This window comes from Cydia splendana, chromosome 12 (genome assembly GCF_910591565.1).
Source record: "Cydia splendana chromosome 12, ilCydSple1.2, whole genome shotgun sequence".
In the NCBI taxonomy this organism is placed as follows: domain Eukaryota; kingdom Metazoa; phylum Arthropoda; class Insecta; order Lepidoptera; family Tortricidae; genus Cydia; species Cydia splendana.
In genome coordinates, this window is record NC_085971.1 from 10046480 (window position 1) to 10068717 (window position 22238).

At 37.2% G+C, this 22238-nt stretch overlaps 4 protein-coding genes across 5 annotated transcripts in view; 2 read left to right on the forward strand and 2 right to left on the reverse strand.

Moving 5' to 3' along the window:
- Positions 1–22238, forward strand: part of LOC134795561 (programmed cell death protein 5) — a 487306-nt gene that overhangs the window by 307389 nt on the left and 157679 nt on the right. The window lies entirely within an intron of this gene.
- Positions 2345–5159, forward strand: LOC134795444 (COP9 signalosome complex subunit 1). 2 transcript variants are annotated; one of them, XM_063767283.1, is made up of 4 exons: positions 2345–2427; positions 2569–2640; positions 2729–4075; positions 4380–5159. In XM_063767283.1, the coding sequence occupies exons 2-4, from the start codon at positions 2629–2631 to the stop codon at positions 4473–4475; spliced, it is 1455 nt and encodes a 484-aa protein (XP_063623353.1). In that variant the 5' UTR covers positions 2345–2427; positions 2569–2628; the 3' UTR covers positions 4476–5159. The 2 variants fall into 2 exon arrangements, with proteins under 2 accessions (XP_063623353.1, XP_063623354.1); XM_063767284.1 differs by having other exon boundaries at positions 2409–2486.
- LOC134795445 (E3 ubiquitin-protein ligase Fancl) lies at positions 6555–11343 on the reverse strand. Its single transcript, XM_063767285.1, has 4 exons — positions 10780–11343; positions 9235–9393; positions 8418–8602; positions 6555–6672 (listed from the first exon to the last, which is right to left on the reverse strand). Exons 1-4 carry the CDS (start codon positions 11273–11275, stop codon positions 6568–6570), a joined length of 945 nt encoding a protein of 314 aa, XP_063623355.1. The 5' UTR covers positions 11276–11343; the 3' UTR covers positions 6555–6567.
- Positions 11845–21869, reverse strand: LOC134795446 (DIS3-like exonuclease 2). The gene is made up of 4 exons (XM_063767286.1): positions 19085–21869; positions 18283–18541; positions 14288–15322; positions 11845–13198 (listed from the first exon to the last, which is right to left on the reverse strand). Exons 1-3 carry the CDS (start codon positions 21745–21747, stop codon positions 15101–15103), a joined length of 3144 nt encoding a protein of 1047 aa, XP_063623356.1. The 5' UTR covers positions 21748–21869; the 3' UTR covers positions 11845–13198; positions 14288–15100.

A 22238-nucleotide genomic window follows, 5' to 3' on the forward strand; every position in this document is an offset into this window, starting at 1 on the left:
TGCGTGCGTCCCATGACACGGGCAAGGGCAGCCTCCGCTCGGTGTACCCCTTACATTTCATTAAAGTGTCAAAAGGGCCTCTACGTGTTGGCTTCGGCTCCGCGCACGCCTCCCAAAGGTCCGGAACACCATTGTTCCGTGATGGGAAAGACATACAATAATATTATAATATAGCCTTTATTTCCATGACTTTACATTGTGTTACATAAAAATGAAGTTAAAAACAAACAGTTTTAATTAAGACATGGCCCCTTTAGGCCTCCTCCAACTGTCTCCAATCGTCCCGGTATTTTGCCTTCTCCATCCAGTCCAGACTGGATGGAGAAGGGGGCTTAATACCTATACTAAAATATTGACAAACGACAATGTCTGAAAAAGTCATAAATATTAACAAAGTGCGGCCCGCGTCAACTTCGTTAACTACTATGTGGCCCTTGGCTGCTAAAAGGTTGCCGACAGCTGAATTAGACGAAAGTATTCTCGATGTACGATGAGCTACCTATTTATGTTAAGTACAGTTAATTTTGGTAAATAGGTAATGCTGCTACTGTCTACCCCGGCGTTTTCTTATAAGCAGTGTACATTTTACACACGCCTATTAGTTAGTTACCTACAAATACGTACGTGGCTTTCCATTACAGAAGGGTCCTTATGCTTCAAGTGCAATAAGGATGTTTCCATCTGAAGATCTGAAAGTCCAATAGAAATTCTGATAAAAAGGCCCTTCTCTGATGGATGCCACTCATATTATTTGTATAGGTACCTTAATGTGAAAATATTTAGCAAATACGCCATAAAGCTACAAAAATATGTAGTAAAGTAATTAGTATGTAGATAAATACATATGTAAATATAATCATATGTATAGTGTAAATGTATGTTCACCTGAAAAGGTAAAGTCTTAGTGTACCTAACTAAATGAGTAATGGCATACCTAATCCTAATTGCTCGAAGTTCGCAACTTGCGGGCATCTTTCTCCAATTACGCCTTCATACCCGCAATTTGCGAATTTCGGTTTTCGCGGTAGGTCCTCTGCTCAGAACTATGGCATTTTACCTTTTCTTGAAATCCTAAACGCGCATCAAAATACTAAAGATACTTCAACATTACGGAAACCTCAAAAACAACAAAATACCTATTTGAAATGTGTTTGAAACATAAGATAAACAATAGACAAGACAGAATTTCAGGAAAAGCTCGGAAACGGAAGTTACCTACAGTTGTCAAGATGCTAAAAATAAAATAAAAACCTCTGCATAGGTATAAGATGGTCAAGCAAATCTTGTCAGTAGAAAAAGGCGCGAAATTCAAATTTTCTATGAGACGATATCCCTTCGCGCCTACATTTTTCATATTTACCGCCTTTTTCTACTGACAAGATCTGCTTGACCAACTTACCAATAATCGCATGCGATTTAATCATAGAAGCTCGGAAACGGAAGTTACCTACAGTTGTCAAGATGCTAAAAATAAAATAAAAACCTCTGCATAGGTACGTCGCCAATAATCGCATGCGATTTAATCGCGTGCCTCCGTGAGGGACAGTTAAACATACGCAATACGACAATATTAAAACCACGTTTTAACATTCCTGACAATATACAAAAAACAATCTACGTAATTCGGTCGGGTTATTTGTTGCCCACCATAAACCATACTAAATTTATGGTGGGGAACAAACAAAAAATGAGACTGTGACAAGGACAAGCAATAATACCGCTTTCTTTGCTACTCCTACTGAAAGTTCCATAAGTGCATCTCGTTCAGTCATTTGGCCCCTCCCCCGTTTCATCTCTATATTATTGTATCTCTATTGATTTAATAGATTCTTTGATAGAGTCTGTCAAGCCATTTCCGTCAGTAGAAAAAAAGCGGCAAATTTAACAAAATGAAGGCGCGTATGGTTATCTACCCATAGAAAATTTGAATTTCGAACCTAGGTCATATCAAACGGCTAGGTCAAGCAAGTTTGTCAGTAGAAAAACGAGCCAATTTTTTTTTATGGGACGATAAACGATAATCTCTGCTGCCTGCTGCTGGTGATGCTGCCTCTCTATCGCTCTTCCATATTCAAGCAATAGAGGCAAATGACGAAATTCCGTATTGTTCGCAGATGATGTTCTCTGTATATTTTTCTTATCTGTGGTCTAGCTATTTTTGCAATTTTTTTTAATTTTTAAGCTGTACGTACACGCACGTCGAATATGATGTAAAATTTATTAATACATTTAATATTATTAGATTAAATAAATGATTTGAAGATAAACATACCAAATATTTTGATTAATTTGGTGTAAATCAATTACAATCGAAAATTTGTCTTGCCTGATCTATCATACAGAACGTGTATGCGCGTCGTTACAGATTCTTTTCACTGTTCAATTAAAAGAAAAATGCCGCTGCAAATAAGAAACGTAATGATAAAGGTATTTTCGTATTTAATTGTTGCTGTTAAATAAACAGTTTTAATAACTGTTTTACAATAGTGAGTGCGGTTATATAGTTTTAATTAGCATCCATCGTTGAACTGTGACGGCAAAGATTCAAAGCAATACTTTGTGTTTTAGGTTGGTTTCCTGCGTTGACAGTGGAATTCGCGTATTATCGTAAATAACTCTTATTATAAGATGTTCGAAATGGTGAGCAGATTTCTTATTTTACCTAATTTACTCCTTTTATTTGCTAAATGCCGTTCATCATTAGTATTAAATTTAAACGTAATTACAGAACGCCGCAGAGCCTATGCAGGTAGATGTTCCGCTAGAAGACAATGAAAACAATGAATCAGAGTGCTATGTTGTTGAAAATCCCACCTTGGACCTCGAAACTTACGCTTCAGCTTACACAGGTTTTGCCAAGTTGTACAGATTAATGTTTGTAGCAGATCATTGTCCCTCACTGAGATTAGAAGCTCTCAAAATGGCTATATCCTATGTCATGACAACATATAATGTAAGTCTTTATCAGTCTTTACACAAGAAACTAGCAGACGCCATAGCTAGTGCAGGTCTGCCAGATATAGCAGTGCAAATGGGCTCTCAGGACATCCCAGTTTTAGATACCATATGGGTTGAATCAAAGACTAAAAAGGCGGCGATAAAACTGGAGAAATTAGACACTGATCTTAAAAACTATAAAACAAATTCTATTAAAGAAAGCATCCGGAGAGGGCATGATGACCTAGGGGACCATTACTTGGATTGTGGTGACTTGACAAGTGCACTAAAGTGCTATTCCCGAGCCAGAGACTACTGCACAAGTGGAAAACACATTATCATGATGTGTCTCAATGTAGTTAAGGTGTCTGTATATTTGCAGAATTGGGCTCATGTTCTTAATTATGTGTCAAAGGCTGAGAGCACACCTGACTTCAGTGAAATACCTGGTAAAGATACAAACCAAACCATTCTGACTCGTTTAAAATGTGCCGCTGGACTTGCAGAACTGGCTACGAAAAAGTACAAATCTGCCGCTAAACACTTTTTGGCAGCCAGCATTGACCATTGTGATTATCCAGAACTACTTAGTAGCAACAATGTTGCCATCTACGGAGGACTCTGTGCACTGGCTACATTTGACCGCTCCGAGCTTCAGAAGCAAGTCATAGTTAGCAGTTCTTTTAAATTATTTTTAGAACTAGAACCGCAGTTACGTGACATAATATTTAAATTTTATGAATCCAAGTATGCTTCATGCTTAAGGTTACTTGATGAGATAAGGGATAATCTGTTGTTAGATATGTATTTAGCACCACATTTGAATTCTTTGTACATGCAAATACGCAACCGAGCTCTGATCCAGTACTTCAGTCCATACTTGTCCGCTGACATGCACTTGATGGCTGCAGCCTTTAACCGCACAGTGACTGCCCTCGAAGATGAACTGATGCAGCTTATCCTGGATGGCCAGATTCAAGCTCGCATAGATTCCCACAACAAAATTTTGTATGCAAAGGATGTTGATCAGAGGAGCACAACTTTTGAGAGAAGTCTCACCATGGGGAAAGAATATCAAAGAAGAACTTCTATGTTAATCCTCCGTGCTGCAATGCTCAAGAATCAAATACATGTCAAGGTAATTAATTTGCATAACTGTCTTATATAATGACATGTAACACAATATTATAAGGTAACAATAAAATATTAAATTGAAAGGGTTATCAAATATCAAATTATATGTATGGATGGAGACTAAGTAGTGTAGTAGTGCGAAAAAGTATTTTATTATTATTCCTATCTTGTATTATAAAATCTAGTCTCTGAAATGGAATTCGTGTTGGTGTAACTTTCATTATCTGCATTATTCTACAGTTTTTAATGCCAAGGGTTGTTATCATTGAATATAAGCATTAAATAACTAACGAATATTTTTGTTGCAGAACATTTGCCGTGAGACGGGACCTCAAAGCGGAGAAGCACCAGGCTCCAGCACTAGCTTGACTCACCGCACTATTGACACTGTGCCCTTGTCATGAACTTACTGTAAGATGATAGATTCTAAAGCTTTTACATGACAATCGCAATTACACTCACATGAAGTTCAAAATGCAAGTCATTCTGTAATTTTTGTGGAATTATGTAGATATAATTCTAAGTTAAATCAGTTGGGATACGCGCGTACACAAGATTTACAAGTATAATAAACAATTAAATAATGAGGCATAGATGCACTTCCACCACAGAACACTAAAATTACAGAGCATCAGCGCATCAAAGTGGAGTCTCAGCCAGCACAATGGTGCAACAAATGGTTTGAAGCTGTTTTAGTTCTCTAGGGGCACACTTTATACACCTAATAAAGCGCAGCAGAAGTGCTTCTAAACCTCAACTTTGCCTGTATTTCCAAGTAGGTGTACTTGCCCCATCTGATCATAAGTATAATTGTAACTGCATTGTCATGTAAAACCTAACTTGTTTGAAAAAACACCTTTTGTATACTAAAATACCTGCTTATGTTTTTTGTTTAATGAGATGAAGTAGGCTCTGTGGTTAAAGCAATAATGCCACCGCAAATTGCTATATTTGATTTAAGTAAAATGTTTTATCAGCGATCACAAAACTTAACAGCTGGTGCATTTCTAAACATTGTTTATACTGAATTATTCTATGTAACCACAAAATATTATGTCTACGTAATTTTTAATATAATTAAAAAGTAATTTATTGAGTTTTATTGATTCCCTGACCTAAATTTAAACAGTACCTACTGATGAACCCCTTTTTTAATACCTGACGTTTTTAAATAATCACGATTATTTAGCAGTGGCGCTAGTGTGCACGTTGATGGGCTCTTAAAAATAAAGGATTCACCTCCCCCAAGCGAGACTCGAACAGCTCGAGCTAGCGCCTTACCGGGCCACCAATCACCATTCATTTCTCAAATATCGACTAAGGGATTAATAATTTAAAATAATATTAGGTAAGTAATTTTTAATAGTTATTTGTACAACAAGAGATCAAAGTTTGATATTTCTTCGAGTGCTTATTTTGAGTCCCGTGCAAGCGAAAGATTCTATAATAGATTCACGAGCGTAGCGAGTGAATCTAATTTAGAATCTTGAGCGTAGTAAGGGATTCAAAAGCGCACGAGATGTAAATAACTTTGATCTCGTGTAGTACACAAAATTTTTCACCCTAAGCAGTGAGAACATACCTAGAGGGACAGAGATAATAGAACCCAAGTATATCGAACTTGTATTAGACCCCGCATGTTGAAATGACATTTGACTATAAAGGTCACTTGAATGTCATTTTGTCTCACTCAGTGAGCAAAATCGCATTTTGCTCACTGAGTGAGACAAAATGACTCAGTGAGCAAAATCGCATTTTGCTCACTGTTTTTAAGAAGCAAAGTACCCTTGTTCGAGCTGCTGAGGTGAAAAATATATTTTATGATTTAAACTACGAACTTACATGATTTCCCCTGCACATAATGAAGTAGTAAATTGCAAAAAAAAAACTATTTCACTTATGGCTTGGTGATTATCATTAACAATGAATTAGTTGAAATACAAACTTTTCTATCAGGATCAACATAAAAACTTCTAATTTGAGAATAACGAGTAGGTACTTTATTTAGATAACATAATGAACCGGCGTGATAATGCATTGTGCCTTCACCATTTCCTAAACCTTAATTACAAAGTGGTAAGGTCTAGTGTTGTTGTTACTAGGTACTAATACTAACATAAATTATTCTTATGATAAAGTACTTTATTCCTTTGTTATCTATTATTCAAGATTTTTGCTTGAGCAGTTGACAACGCGCATGTGATACTGTTGCCCCAAAACCATTAGGTGACTGTGTGGTGTGCCTGCTAGCTATGAGGGTAGGTAAAGGTTCCGTCACACAGGCGCATTTTACGGGCGGGGCGTGAGCGTTTTATATGTAAAAGCGGCGCGCCCGGCTCACGCGACGCCCTCAAAACGCGCCTGTGTGACGGAGCCTTAAAGGAAACAAGTAACAATGTGTAGAAAAACAATGGAATTGTATTTATTTTACAGGTAGGTACTTTATGGCTCTGACTTGTACTAAAGAATAATTTAATCGTATTTATAGTTATTTATTTAAGTATCATTTTCATTACAAGTTGTTGGATGTAAGCATGTGGGACAGCTGCCAGTAGCTACTCCAAACACCGGCGGACGTCCACCAGAACAGGCAACCAACCACTGGAAAAGGATATTACAAAGATTTAGGAAAAAAATACTTGATAGACAACTGAACTATAGAACAGTTTTAGGTCCGGGGGCTGTCGCGATGTCTGTCGTCTTACAGGCTTCAGGGACCAGTAAGCTTACTTTATGTCTAGATTTACTCTAGATTATAGAGCTACATAGGTACATACGTGCTGGTATCGTCATTTCCGAGGAAGTCGCACTACAGTAAGTTTGAGAACCCCAACTTTAAGCTATTTATCGTCAGATGACAAGCACAAAGTATAGTCTGCAAAACTATGGAAAAAATTATAGTCACTGAATTGCGAAATTTCATAAGTAGGGAGAATGTAATTATCAATGAGCAGCATGGCTTCATACCGAAAAGATCCACAGTGACGAATCTTCTTGTGTGTCTTGAGAAGTGGACACGTGACTGGGACAATCGTCAGCCTACGGACGTCATATACCTAGACTACGAAAAGGCATTTGATCGTGTACCTATTCGAAGGCTTATTGCTAAATTGGAGCACTTTGGAATTCGTGGTCAGCTCCTTGAATGGATATCGGACTTTCTAACCCACAGGATATTTAAAGTAAGAGTAGGGAAAACTCTATCGAATGCACACAACGTCTATAGTGGTGTTCCTCAGGGATCAGTCCTTGGACCAATCCTGTTTGGCATATGTATAACAGATCTGAAGAGTGTAGTACATTCGGAACTGTCAATATTTGCTGATGATACCAAAGTTATGGGTAATCCATTAGTAACTCATAATATTATCCAAAGTGATTTAGATCGCATAATTCAGTGGACTAAAGACTGGCTCATATCACTAAATGCTGACAAGTGCACAGTTCTACACATAGGGAAAACAAACCCTAAACTAAATTACCACATTGACTCTGTTCCCCTACAAGCTGTAGCTAGTCAAAGAGACCTGGGCATCACTGTTTCACATAACTTGAAATGGGACACACATATCACCAAAATCACCAAGAGAGCAAATTCTATGCTGTATATGATCCGGAAAGCATTCCATGTTATTACTAAGGAACTATTTATTAGAATATACAAGTCATATCTTCGCCCTTTACTTGAGTATGCTTTTCAGATATGGTCCCCCTACTTTAAAAAGGATATCACATTACTGGAAAAAGTTCAGCGAAGAGCAACTAAAATGGTTGCTTCATTGAAAGACATACCATATGAAGAACGGCTTCAAGAATTAGGTCTTACAACATTGGAGGACAGAAGGAAGCGAGGCGATCTTATTGAGACTTACAAAATCTTGTGCGGTCACTACAATGTTCCAAATATTAAAGACCTATACACATCGAGTCAGAATGTAAGGTTGAGAGGACACTCTAAAAAACTTGTCAAACCTCCGTGTGCTAGTAACCCTAGAAAACACTTCTTGCCGAATCGTGTGGTAAATGTGTGGAACTCTCTACCAGAAACTGTTGTTAGTGCACCGTCGGTCAACACTTTTAAAAATAGACTGGATACACATTTTAGAACTTTAAAAAGTGCAAAATAAAATACAAGTGCTTCGATATACACGCATCAGCTCTAAGAGCTGCTAGTGTATCAAATAAAATAATAATAATAAAAAAAAAACTCACTAATTACCACCACAAGGTCATAGCCATAGTGAACCATATTAGTACTCAAATAAGGTTGATTTTTGTTTGATTATTTTTTAGTAATTAGTGAGTTTTGCTTGTCACCTGGCGTTATAATTTCCATTTAAAATTACCTGGAATAGGCAACTCCTGTGGAAATAAACTACACATTGTGGATTCTGACATAAAGGCTGAGGAACACCTGGTACCTCAGGTAATTCTGAGCACAGACAAATGTTGCAAACAACTTCTTCAGGTGAATTCTCTGAACCTTTAGTTGTGGTTGGAGATTTATCCCTAACAGGAAAACTGGCTATATCTGAAATAAAAAAGACTTGATAAGTCGTATAGATATGTATAAGGTAAGGTAAGTATAGGTACAGTCAGCAGCAGAAGTTGCTAAGCTGGCCAGGTATTCAAAATGATCTTGACGCGACTTTATTATTAAGAGAATAAGAGCGTGTCAAGGTATGTAATTTTGAACACTTCGTCCGCTTAGCAACTTCTGCTGCTGCTGACTGTATCTATAATGGGTCGATTAATTACGTCACATAAAATTTAGTTTTTTTCAACCTTCCCCCTTACCCCCCCTTGTCACACTTTGTCATAGGAAAAAGATAGGTTGTTAATACGTACTGTCACAATTGGCATGACCCCCCTCCCATCGTAATATGTGGAGGAACCCTAAGTATGTACAGTCACGTCTAAAAATATTGACGCAGACAAAGTGCCAAAAATATGTATCCACAACCTTTTGCCCATATACTTATATTAAATATTAAGGTAGTGTATACATACTTTTGGTACTTTGTCCGTATCGAGGTTTTTAGACGTGACTGTATAAAGCAGTGCGTAGTTCCTTTGAAAGAGAAGTGTTCATATGCTGTTCCAGTGTAAATGAGACAGAAATATTACCTAAGTGATATAAACTATTAAAGTTTTGTTTCCTACCAAACATAGTTGTAATATTTTCCACAATATCCTTGTCATGGTCCCAGTTAAGCAGACCGGCTTGTAACTTGTCATGCCAATGCTCCGAGTGACCCAGCAGGTGAATGTTTGCCGCGCAGCCCTTGGAGGTTACCTCAACATGCAGCCAAGTCCTGTCATCTGGCAGATATGAGCATCCCTTTAAATACAATAATTTAACCAACTGTACAGTCTAATGTGTTGACAATAGAGGTGTTCAGATATTTTTGAGCACCTTGGCCACTCCGATAAATCTGATGGCGACTGTACTTGTGTAGTTGACAAGGGGTCATCCATTAATTACGTCACACGTTTAGGGGGAGGGAGGGGGTCAAGAAAATGTGACATATTGTGACATGGGGGAGGGGGGAGACACAAACTTTGTGACGTCACTTTAAGTTCATCAGTAACCGAAATTTTTTTTTAAATTATTTTATTCGCTGTACATTGAAATAACAAGTTTTTAAAACGATAATCGTTTTTATTCTTTTAATTTTCTTTCCTAAGCAGTTTTGGGTTATAAAATTACTAATATTTATATCGTCAAAAATATTTTGATAAAATTTAATAATACTTAGGTACTTACTTAATTCGATTTGGCGATTTCGTAGAAAAAATGTGACGTCACACTAGGGGGGAGGGGTTTGCCAAATGTGACCAAATGTGACAAGGGGGGGGAGGGGTCAAAAAACCTAGAAATTCGTGTGACGTAATTAATGGATGACCCCCAAATAATAATCCAAGACAAAGAAAAACTAAAAACCAAATAGTGGGACTGGCTTCAAGTGCAATAGGGACCATTTTTATCTGCAATTCCAACAGAAATTCTGCTAGATTGGTCCTTATTGCAGTTATTGCACATCATAGTCTAATAAAACATGATCTTCTCTTCCCAGAGTGATACAATTCTACGTCACAATAACATTGCCGCTTTATATAGTGCTATAGCATATTATCATATAGCACTCTCGCATGATGACATAGGCTTGTGTCTGTCACGTGACCACGAAAAGACGGGAAGAGAGTACCAGGCGGAGTATATTATTATACCATGTTGCACATGAAGCATAAGTACCCTTCTCTATGTAAGGCCACATTTTACTAGAGAAGTGAGTTGTATAAAAACTATACTTTAAAAGTATGTATTAAAACTATACTTTAAAAGTATGTATTAAAACTATACTTTAAAAGTATGTAGTAATACTATACTTTAAAAGTATGTAGTAATACTATACTTTAAAAGTACATATAAATACTTTACTTTAAAAGTATGTATAAAAACTATCCTATGTCCTTCCCTGGGCTTCAAACTTCTCCATACTAAATTTCATGTAAATTCACTGTAAATTGGTTTAGTGGTCTAAGCGTGAAGAAGTACCAGACAGAGACAGACAGTTACTTTCGCATCTATAATAATATTAGGGATAAAGTAAATAAAGGCTAATATTTTTAAATTTAAGATACAAGGAAATATAGTTATTGCATGTAATGGAACTACTCCTGTATACAACAAATGAATAATTTTACCTAGCATTATTCTTCTAAAATCATCTCTAAACGATGGCTTAGCAGGTTCCATAACAGTGCAGTATCTGTCAATGCGTTCCAGTTCATAAAAATAACCAGATAGCGCATTTAGGTGCTCCCCAAAAGCTTTTACAACGTCTTTAATACTTTTATATTCTTTGTCTTGCAATTCTGAATGTGGTATAGATGCATCAATGACACACAATTTCTTTGGGCCTTCATAATGTATGAAAACTGTATGGTCTCTAAAAGCTGATTCATCAGTTATAACACATTTTAGCTCCCTCAGTGTGGTCCCAAAGTGTACTTCTACATCAGTTTGTCCGGTTACAGTCCTGATTTCCTCTATAAAATCGGCATCTAGGAGATCCACAGCAATTGTATCTGATGTTTGTAAATTATTGTACAACAGAGTGTGCAGTTGACTCACTAATGCTGTTAAACTATTATATGTTTCGGAGTGAAATATATTGTCAACAACTAGCTTGTTTTCCATACTAATTGTATTAATTTTTATCACAAATGCAATGCAATGCACAAAACACAAAAGCGCGGTATTTTTTTCTGGCAAAGGAATTTGACAATTGACAATTTGACATATGTCACCAGCTGCAAACCAACAAAGGAGCGTTTCAAAACTATGAAACTTGTCTTACTGATTTATACCTTATTTATTGATTGGTAATTTATACCTAATATTTATTGATTGGTTTAAATGTGTAAATTCCTACATAATTTTATTTATTATGTATGAATTATTATATCAACGGATATGATTATGGAATACTATTTTAAATTCCGTTCGCGTACAACCTCACATTCCGGAAGTAGGCCGTATTTGGGCCGTATGGACCGTATGCATATCGGAACAGTCATGATTTTTTTAACTACCCGCAATCTGTTTATCAGACCACTTTTTAGTCGTAAGCGCTCTCCAAACGTCAACGGTATTCGCAATTTCGCATGTGCATATTATAGGTATGCACCCAAGTAAAAAAAAACCTTGCAAGTTTTTATTGTATAAAAGGTACAATACAAGACAGGGTTTAAAAGAAAATAACCAAAAATTCTCAAAAATGTATTGATTTGTCTACAACATCAATGAAAGAAGTTACAAAAGTACGGTTTGAGCATTTAAACTTAACCCAGAAATGGTTAATGTCTAAGAAAAGGCAAGACTACCGACCAAAACATATTATAATCAATTAGAAAAATTGAATAACATGCAAATAGTTTGCGCAGTCTAGGTACTTGCGCAGGTTACATGCATCGTCGTTAATTAAAAACTACTATTGAGCAATGAGGGTAAACGCGCAAAGCTTAACGCAGATGGCGCTGCAACCGTTGAAAAAACATGACTTTACAATGACTTTGTATATTATAGATGGTCAAGCAAATCTTGTCAGTAGAAAAAGGCGCGTAATTCAAATTTTCTATGGGATGATATCCTTTCGCGCCTACATTTTTCAAATTTGCCGCCTTTTTCTACTGACAAGATCTGCTTGACCCAGTATAGGTATGCGAAATTCAAAGAGCCACTGGTAAGTCAGAGGGCCCACTTCGTTGTTCGCGGTCGGCCCTCAAACAGGAAGTTAGTGAATTCTAGAGTAAAGCGGCTTAGTACCTACTTGATCTAGGGCCTTGCCTACAGAACAGAACGCATGTTATAATGAAATGTATATATTGCTAACGCAAGTATCCCGCGCCTATACTTGCTACTGTTCTTTTCACCATGTACTAATACATATCAGTATAGTAGGTATTTACGATTTAAGTTGTGCCCTTGGGGCTTGAGTAACTCTCATGCACACACGAGATTGTACGATCGTGCCTTCATTTTGAAGCAGCGAATATTCTTTAAATAAAAAATATTTCCCAAACACAATGTTATCATAGCATTTTGTTTTGATGATTGTAATTAAAAACAATGAATACCTATTGAAGAGAATCAGAAACTACTGCAAGTTATGGGAGATATTTCACTAGACACAAACTTCTACTATTATATATGTTGATGGGTAATATATGACAATAATAACCAGTCGGTATTCAATTCAAAATAACGTTTTTTGCAAGGCAAACACTTCACTCGTTCAACTCGTTAGTCATGGTAAAGTAAGAACGCTCAGCATGTAAAATTTCGTACATTAACTCGCCATTTCCTATCTCTATTGCACGCGCGTAATTAATATTGCTGTGCCGCCCAGGTGCCGGCGGTCAATACCGCTCTGCGAAGAGACAGCAATATAATTATACGTGTGCGATAGAGATAGGAAATGGCAGATCGGTATACAAAATTATTCGTGCTTAGCGTCCTTACTTTGAAGTACATATCACCATAGATAATTTCTTGTTAAGGTCAATGCGGCCAAATCCGTCTGCAAGGTAATTCCGTACTAGCATCCTTTCTGCTTCAAAACTTAATAGGGGATATTACTGCAATGTTCTGCCGTCAGAGTGCAGCACTACGGACTCAGTAAATTCATAGACTAACTTATACATACTGTGCCTTAAACTGTTTTTTGACAAGTTTTCACAGACAATAAAATATGACATTGATGCATCAAGGCGGTTTGTTAACAAGGGCCTACCGGTAAACGCGAAAATCGAAATTTAGTTATCTGCCTCTTTATCGCTCGAATATTCAAGAGTGATAGAGAGATTAGATAACGAAATTTCGATTTTCTTGTTTCGCGGTAGGCCATGTTCTTGACGTGACGTGTGATGTGTCAATGTGGTTTGTTTACTGTATGTGCCACAAAGGTGCCACCTACGCAGAGCTTTGCCTAATATTCCCTATTGCAAACATGGTCTAATAAAACATGGTCTTCCATTCCCAGAGTGACACGCGATTACGTCACAATAACATTGCCACTTTATTTCAACATAACATGTTACATGGGTACATTATACCTATGGTTAATAAGTTAAAATATTTCTTTATAATTTTATAATGTTCATTTATATGTATTTTAGCTTTAATTTTACAATAACACGTCATTTTTAATTACTCGTTAGCAATATCTTCCGATTCACGAAAGAAATTTCAGACTTTCGGGTAATTCTGTTTATACTACTGGCAACACAGGATAGCTCTGTGGACATTTGACAATTCGGATCTAGATAACTTCATGCCCTGACCGTCATCCTTGTCGAACGCGTGTTAATTGTTATTTCCTTCTCGCTCAGTGTCAGCAGTCGCAGTGTTTTCCAAACTTTTCACGTCGTAAGCTTGGTAATTAATGTGTAACTGTGAATTAGTTTTTTAAACGTTTGTCTTGTATAGATAAATAAAGTTTAATTTAATACATTAGATTTGTTTTATTTTACTATGTTTCTACATGAATAACTTAAAATTAATGCCGTTAAAATAATTTTCACCGTTGGTTAAAATTCTCCCACATTTCAAAGTTTGAGAACCTGTAAACAGCATGATGACGTAGGCGCGTGTCAGTTAGGTCATACGCGAATCTCGGAATGGAGTACCAGGCGGAGTATATTATTATACCATGATTGCAAAGACATAAGATAACCAATGTTTCAGTATTTAGTTCCAATAGTCACACACAGATGGCGCGCACTGCAGTCGAATCAATAAATCAATTCAAATAAAATAAAATAAAACTAATTCATATACACAACAAATACAAGCTGATAAAATAAATCAAAACAATTTCATTCATAATAAATATAAATGCCGGCATGCCACACTGGCAATTATAGTATCTTACAAGACATTCCTAATTTCATGACAGTAAAACCCTTAATTATAAAATAATACAATAAATGTTACAAAATAGTTGAAATCTTAGCTTAGGGTGGTATTCCATCTGTCCAATATATGGGTCCAATAATGTCTGTGCGTCACACTCTCTCACTAAGCAAAATGTGAGACGCAAGACACATTGGACGGGTGGAATACCACTTTTAGTTAGCTGTGCATCTAGATCACAATGCAATTTCATGCTCTCTTAAGAGAAAATAAAAAATTCAAACCTAATTATACTATTCTAAAACAGTCAAAACTGATGTATCAGAGTCAATTTGAACAACAATTTCAACTAAGAAGTTTATGGGTTAAAATGTTACAAGTTTACAACAGAGATGATCACATACCTATATTAAGTTGTACTTCACAAGTCACATAATATTATTAAATGAAGTTTTGGATGTCATTCAAAATGTAACATTAAACTAGGTCCGTCTGTCACATACACTTTTCAAGTCACGCGCATTACTACCCACCTCTTAACTGTGCGAAAGAGACAGAAAATGCAGTCGCGCAACTTGTCAGCTTTGCTGCAGGATAGGATTTAGTAAATCAATTTTCCACACTAACTTCCGGTTTCACAAGCCTCGTTTCAACTTTGACCATCTCGTTGCCTTTGTGCATTTCAATCTGGACGATGGAGAAAACTTCTATGACTTGTTTGATCTGAGGTGCGTCTGGCGGCGCGTCTTTACCGTTGTGCCATAGGACTTCCATTCGAGATAGTTTGGCGCCGGCGTCGTTTTTCACGCACTTGAAATCGCCTGGGAAGTCCTGTGAAAAAAAGACCATAAAGGTGTCAGAAATTATGCAAAATTGAGCCCCATCACTTTGAAATAAAGTTTTAAAATATATTCCCACTACCTTGTAAAGGCTGAAGCGTGTTTGAAGGGAAGGCTTTATTTTAGGCGTATTCGGGAATTTCCGAAACGGGACTTTAATATGATGTAATTTTGAGTGATGTTTTCCGATTACATTCTGAGGTATAGTTCGTAGATTTCTAATAGAGCCCGACAGCTAATCCTATTGTCTATTGTTAAGTAAAACCGCACGTGCTACTTACCTGCAAAAAAGGGTCTTAATTATTCTATTTGGCACCTGAGCGCGGGCTAGTCCAACGCTCAAAAAACCAGTGTAGGTGCGCTCTCCGATAACGCGCCTTTGTTACGCATCTCGATGACACATTTTAGACTGGTTCTGTAGCATTCGACTCGCCGGCACTCAGTAACCGAAGTACCGGAACACATCGTAACAAAATATTTATCCATTAGTTCATTTTGAATCTTATTGCAATTTCCATAGGAGTTGTAATTCAATTACCTGGGTAAAGTGAACGAACGATTTTTTATGCAGGTGGTTGTGGCACTTGGCACGAGCGGTTTTACTTAACAATAGACAATAGGATTAGCCGTCGGGCTCTATTAGAAATCTACGAACTATATGTGGATTCACCCTTATATGAACATGGTATAATAATATACTCCGCCTGGTACTCTCTTCCGAGATTCGCGAATGACCTAACTGACACAGGCCTACGTCATCATGCTGTTTACAGGTTCTCAAACTTTAAAATGTGGGAGAATTTTAAACAACGGTGAAAATTATTTTAACGGCATTCATTTTAAGTTATTTATGTAGAAACATAGTAAAATAAAACAGATCTAATGTATTAAATTAAACTTTATTTATCTATACAAGACAAATTGGCTACGGATTCATTTTTCGGAAACGAATAAAATCTGATTATGTAGCCCTTTTCACTCCTACTCTTACAGTTCCGAATAGAACAGCCAACCATTTTCGTAACAAAACATTAATTACCAAGCTTACGACGTGAAAAGTTTGGAAAACACTGCGACTGCTGACACTAAGCGAGAAGGAAATAATAATTAACACGCGTTCGACAAGGATGACGGTCAGGGACAAAATGGCGGATTGTCAAATGTGACAGCGCTATCCTGTTTTGCCAGTAGTGTAAACAGAATTACCCGAACGTCTAAAATTTCTTTCGTGAATCGGAAGATATTGCTAACGAATAATTAAAAATGACGTGTTATTGTAAAATTTAAGATAAAATACAATATAAATGAAAATTATAAAGAAATATTTTAACTTATTAACCATAGATATAATGTACCCATGTAAAATGTTATGTTGAAATAAAATGGCAATGTTATTGTGACATAAACCTGTGTCACTCTGGGAACAGAAGACCATGTTTTATTAGACCATGGTTACACCATTATTTAGTACGGTGTGACGAACAATTTGGCCACTTTGGCTGCTACAATATATTTGACGCTGACTGTACATCTTACAAAAAAAATTCACTTCTTATGCTCGTAAAGTTCGACTTTAAGTCGTGCGTAGAGGACATAAAGTTGCTTATTATGTTCTTGAGCATAAAGTAAAATCATCTATTACGACCCTTATTGCCTTAGTAATAAAGTCCAAATTCTGCCATACAAACTGCCTAGAATATAATAAGCAACTTTATGTCGTATACGCACGACTTAAAGTCGAACTTTAAGAGAATGAGAAGTGAAAATTACAGTTTCCCTTACGTCTGTCTGCCTAATTTAATTTTGGCTTAATTTCGGCCGTAAGACCGTTCTGTGACCATCTCAACATTCTGATCATAATAAAGTGTTAATTATTCATAAACGTCTATAAAATGTAACCATGGCCATACGGAATTTTTACCCAGTTTCCGTACGAAATGACATGTGCAAGCGAGACATGTGAATGTGTATAGCAACGTCTCGATCACACATGTCATTCCGTACGGAAATCGGGTGAAAATTCCGTATGTAAGCGCCTGGCATGGCGTTTCGAATCGTTTTTCTTTCCGTCATTTTGATATTTATTTTTGTTATCCCTTCGGGTGGCAGCACCTCCGGTTGAACGGTAGGACAAATGGCGCGGCCATTTTTTTAAATATGCCTCTGCGTGGCAGAGGCCGCGAGAAGGTTCGGTCATAACAAGCCCGTAATTGGCAGAGACCGTTTCGCGGCATCTGTGGGACGCTGCATTTCGCGCCTAAAATAAAACCGTTAAAACTGTGCCTTGCTTGCTCACTCTTGCAAGATGCATTCGTCAATAAACAAGGATGGTATTCCCTAACGGTCGAATTCCCGCGTAAAACAAAGTTTGTTAGAAATGACGTGATGTTCCTGCCCCACCTCGCCCATTACGCGCCGACCGTCGTCGAGCCGCGAACATTCAAACGGAATACGCACTGATAAAAAGTGAAATAAACTGTGTGAATCATGTTAAATGTATTTTTTTGTCATAAAGACTGCTTTTTCTACAATCAATTGTTTTATTTCGTAATTATAAAAAAATTAGAAAAAAATTGGTAATATGAGATTAGAACAAGTCTAACATAATTCACATAAATAAAATAGAATTCATTGGTATACAATCAAATAACCCATTTTATGCCGAATTCAGTGATATATAGTTTATATATATCATTCATACATTTTTTTTGGAAAACGGTCATATTTCTAACACGCGCCAAATTCGCGATGATCACCCATTGAGGCCCCGCCACTTGACGTATATTTTTCCAAAATGGCTGCGCCACTCAACCGGCTTGTTATGTCTGTCCGTCTCGCGGCCACCGCCACTTACCGTAGAGACCTCAAGGAGGACAATGCCACTCGAAGGGTTATAGAAATAAAATATTAACACAGGTTTACTGAATTTTATGAAAAAAAGGTTTAACTTACAGGATTGAAGTAAACTCTCCTGTTAAGCCCCATAGCGACGATGATGATGTCAATGTACTTCTCCCGAACCTCCACCACGACCCCTTCTGTCACCATCGGCGAGTGCATCTCAATGTACTTGAGCGTGTACAACTCAGTGGACATCTCGCCGGCCTTCTTGGCATTGTATTTCTGTTTGTTGCACTGTGCTGCTATCATACGGACTTTATCCACTTCCCATTCTGGAGAACCACTGTTTTTCAGACTGGCTGTTAATAGTCTGAAATTAAAAATTATTATTATTGAACACTGAGGTCAAGTTCAAAGTACAAAAATTAAATTAATAAACTCAAGATGTGATTACTTCTTTGCTTGAAACTCATTAGTCTCATTACACTCATTAAGGTAATTTGCTTTTTAGCTAATTAGTTATTTCAAAATCTTTATTATGAGTATTATGACTTCCAGATGAGACTAGCTCAGTGATAACCTGATAACCAAGATAACTGGCGTACCCAAAACCCAAAGAGAGACCTATGATCAACAGTGGGTGACAAAATGATGATGATGAACCATAGAACAAATGCATGTACTGTTGCATGTATTGTCAGACAAGCTATTTAGTTGATGATAAAAGAAATCTTTGCCGTGTACTGTGTAGTCAAAAGGTAACGTATTGCAGGTTGTCAATAAGATGTCAGGTACTGCCAATTAAAAATCACCCTTAAGGACAACCAACCGACACATCGAAAAATTCACAAATGCATTAAAGTTTTGTAGGATAGGAATCATATTATAAAAATTTTAGAAGTTATTTAGTTACCTGTGCACCATGATGTCTGCATATCGCCGAATAGGGCTAGTAAAATGGGTATAGAGAGGTACATTCAGAGCGTAGTGGTGAAAATCATCATCATCAACCCCATCAGCGCAAAAGTACTTTGCTCTCGCCATAGGCTTGGCACAAAGCATGCTCAGCACCATAGCTCTGCCTTTATCTTCATTCTCTAGACCTACATATGGCAATATTGAGCGCTGCAGACTCCCCGCTGAATCAATTTCCAAATCAATACCCATCGGCTTCAATGCTTTAGCTAACTGTTTCATCATGTATCCACTTGGGGGAGGATGACACCTTAAAAATGCTAGCTGCGGATGATCCTTGTATATTCTCTCAGCAACAGTCATGTTAGCTAGTAACATAAACTCTTCAATAAGCTGATGACTCTCTTTAGATTCATAAATCCAAAATGATTTTGGCAGCCCATTAAATGGGTGTAAATGAAAAGCAACCTTTGGTTGATCAATACGTAGAGCACCATTTTCGAAACGCCCCCGCCTGAATTTAGCACCAATTTTGCCTAATATTTTAATTGTATCTCTAATATCTTTATATTGGAAGCCATTGTATATCTCTGGAAAATCAGATTCATCCTCATTTCCTTCAAGTATAGCTTGGGCATGTTCATAGGCCAATTGACTACAGGAATGAATCAAAGTTTTAGCAAATCTATGACTAAGAACTTCAGCATTGTCAGTTATTTCCCAAAAGACGGAAAACGCTAACTTGTCGACCCCTGGAAACAGGGAGCAAAGCATACACAGCTCATCTGGTAGCATGTGGTAAGCTTTTTCTACTAAATAAATGGTTGTGGCCTTTTCTCCTACTTTGTCATCCAGCTCTGTGCCTTCTGTCAAAAAATGGGACACATCAGATATGTGTACACCAATCTCATAATTCCCATTGTCAAGTTTTCTACAAGACACAGCATCATCAATGTCACGGCAATTTGATGGATCTATGCTGAAAATGCAGAGTTTTCGGCAGTCCTCTCTCAACTTTATTTCATCTTCTGGTATAACATAATCAAGTCTCGGGTACAAGTGGCTATATTTCTGTCCAAATGGAGTTATATCCAAGTCATTTTGTGCCAAAATAGCTGTGGTTTCTGTAACCATGTCCCCAGACTGGCCAATATTTTTTATAATTTTCCCATTAGCAAATCTTGAATCAAACCAGTCCATTATCTTTGCTAAGAACAAAGTATTTTCATAGCTTTTGGCCTCTTTATAAAAATTATCAGGCCAGCTAGTAAAGGGAATATTGAGGCGTGGTATCCTGTGATCGCGAGGCACAAATAAGGCCTTTTGTCTGTTTTTATCTGGCATAAGTTTCAATACTCCAATACATGTGCGGTTGTGCACTTTTTCTTTTAAATACACTACTCTTCCTCTCTTCTGTTTTTTGTCTGGTTTGGGAGTCAAATCAGTATTATTTTTGGTGTCCTCATCATCATCATTTACATCCTCAAAACTTGTCTGAGTATCATTACCATCTTTGTCAGCATTTCTGCTGACATCATCTAAGGGTAGATCTCCAGATTCATTCATGTCATTAACTGCATCATTTTTGTTTTCTATATCAGCCTCATCACTGCTGCTGTCTGTGATAATTTCTACAACCACAATGTCACCTTCCAAAGCTCTGTTTCTATCTTTGATCCCCTCTATAAGAATGTCTTGCTCATCTCTATCCTTACTTGATACATAAGCATGTGTAAACTGTTTAGGATTAATCCTCACAACTCCTTCAATTAATTGTTTGCTCTTTAGGCCCATTTCCACATCACTAAGAGGCATGTAAAGTCCAAACCTTTTATCACTATTCTGGTTGTTCTCTTTGCTTTTTGTTCTACTCCTGCGTTTGTTGTCCGACTTTGGTGTATGTCTGGAATTGGAGTTGGGAGTAATATTTCCCACACTTTGCCTCTGCAGCTGCTGCTGTTGTTGTTGTTGGTAGCTGTCAAGCGAGTATGATTTATTGAGCAAAGGGTGTTGCATGACATTTTGCAGATATCTTGGAGTAGTGGGGTCTACCTGTCTCATGTCAGGGTGATGAGCATTGAATATAGGTAGCTGAGCCAGAGGTGAGCTAGGAACACTTGCCGCATTATGAGGTTGTTGTTGATACATGTACTGAAAGTGAGGATGATAACTTAAATTCTCCAGGTAGTGTGATGGGCTCGCTTGATACATAGGAGCTATCTGTCTAGTAAACAATTCTTGAACCGAAGCATTACTTGGTGGTGCCGACTGGGATTGCTGTGGTGTAACATTTTGTTGTGCAATTTGCAGCTTTTTCAGCCTTTCTTTCTTTTTCCTTGCATTCTTTTTCTTCGTAGTTTTTGGCGTAGTATTTTCAGTTACCTTATCAGCAACTTGACTTAACATTTTCAGCACTTCATTGTTATTTTGGCTTGCGTTTGTAAACAATGGCTTGGAAGAAGTATCAGGTACATTTTGATCCTGGATCGGTTTAACGGTTGATTGCTGCAATGCTAAGTCTTTTGTGAGTTTGCAGAGTTCTTGGATGTTCCCACTTTGAGTAACTCCCGTTTCTAGTTGTGGAGTTACAGTAGCACATGATGATGCTGGTGGGGTTTTCATTTCTGCCTGGAGATCTGCTGAATGATCACTACTAGCCATGATAATATCAGGTTAAGTACTGTTTATTCACAAATAAAAAGAAAACTGTTAATTTTGGGTCAATAGTACCAAAAAAACTGCACGACACGTAGATATTTTTGGTCGCTACCTATCAGACTGAGACTGAACTGTCATTGTAATATGACAGATAGAAAGAGTGAACACAGAGTAGAAACGTTAATGCAAAGAGCATATAATCACTACGTTCTAAGAGAAGGAACTCCATAGTACGTTTTTGTCAAACGGTTGGTTTTGACAGGACTTGACTGATGTATGACTGATGAGCATCTATTCATACCAACATAAAGAAAATTGTTTATAGCACAGATAAAGAAATATATTATCTATATATTTATCTATGGTTTATAGAAAGCAGTGCTGTGAAAAATCGATAATAGTGAGTTCTCGAAACGATAATAACCGACATGATAGAAAGTAGTGCTGTGAAAAATCGATAATAGTGACTTCCTAAACCGATAAAAACCGTCCTA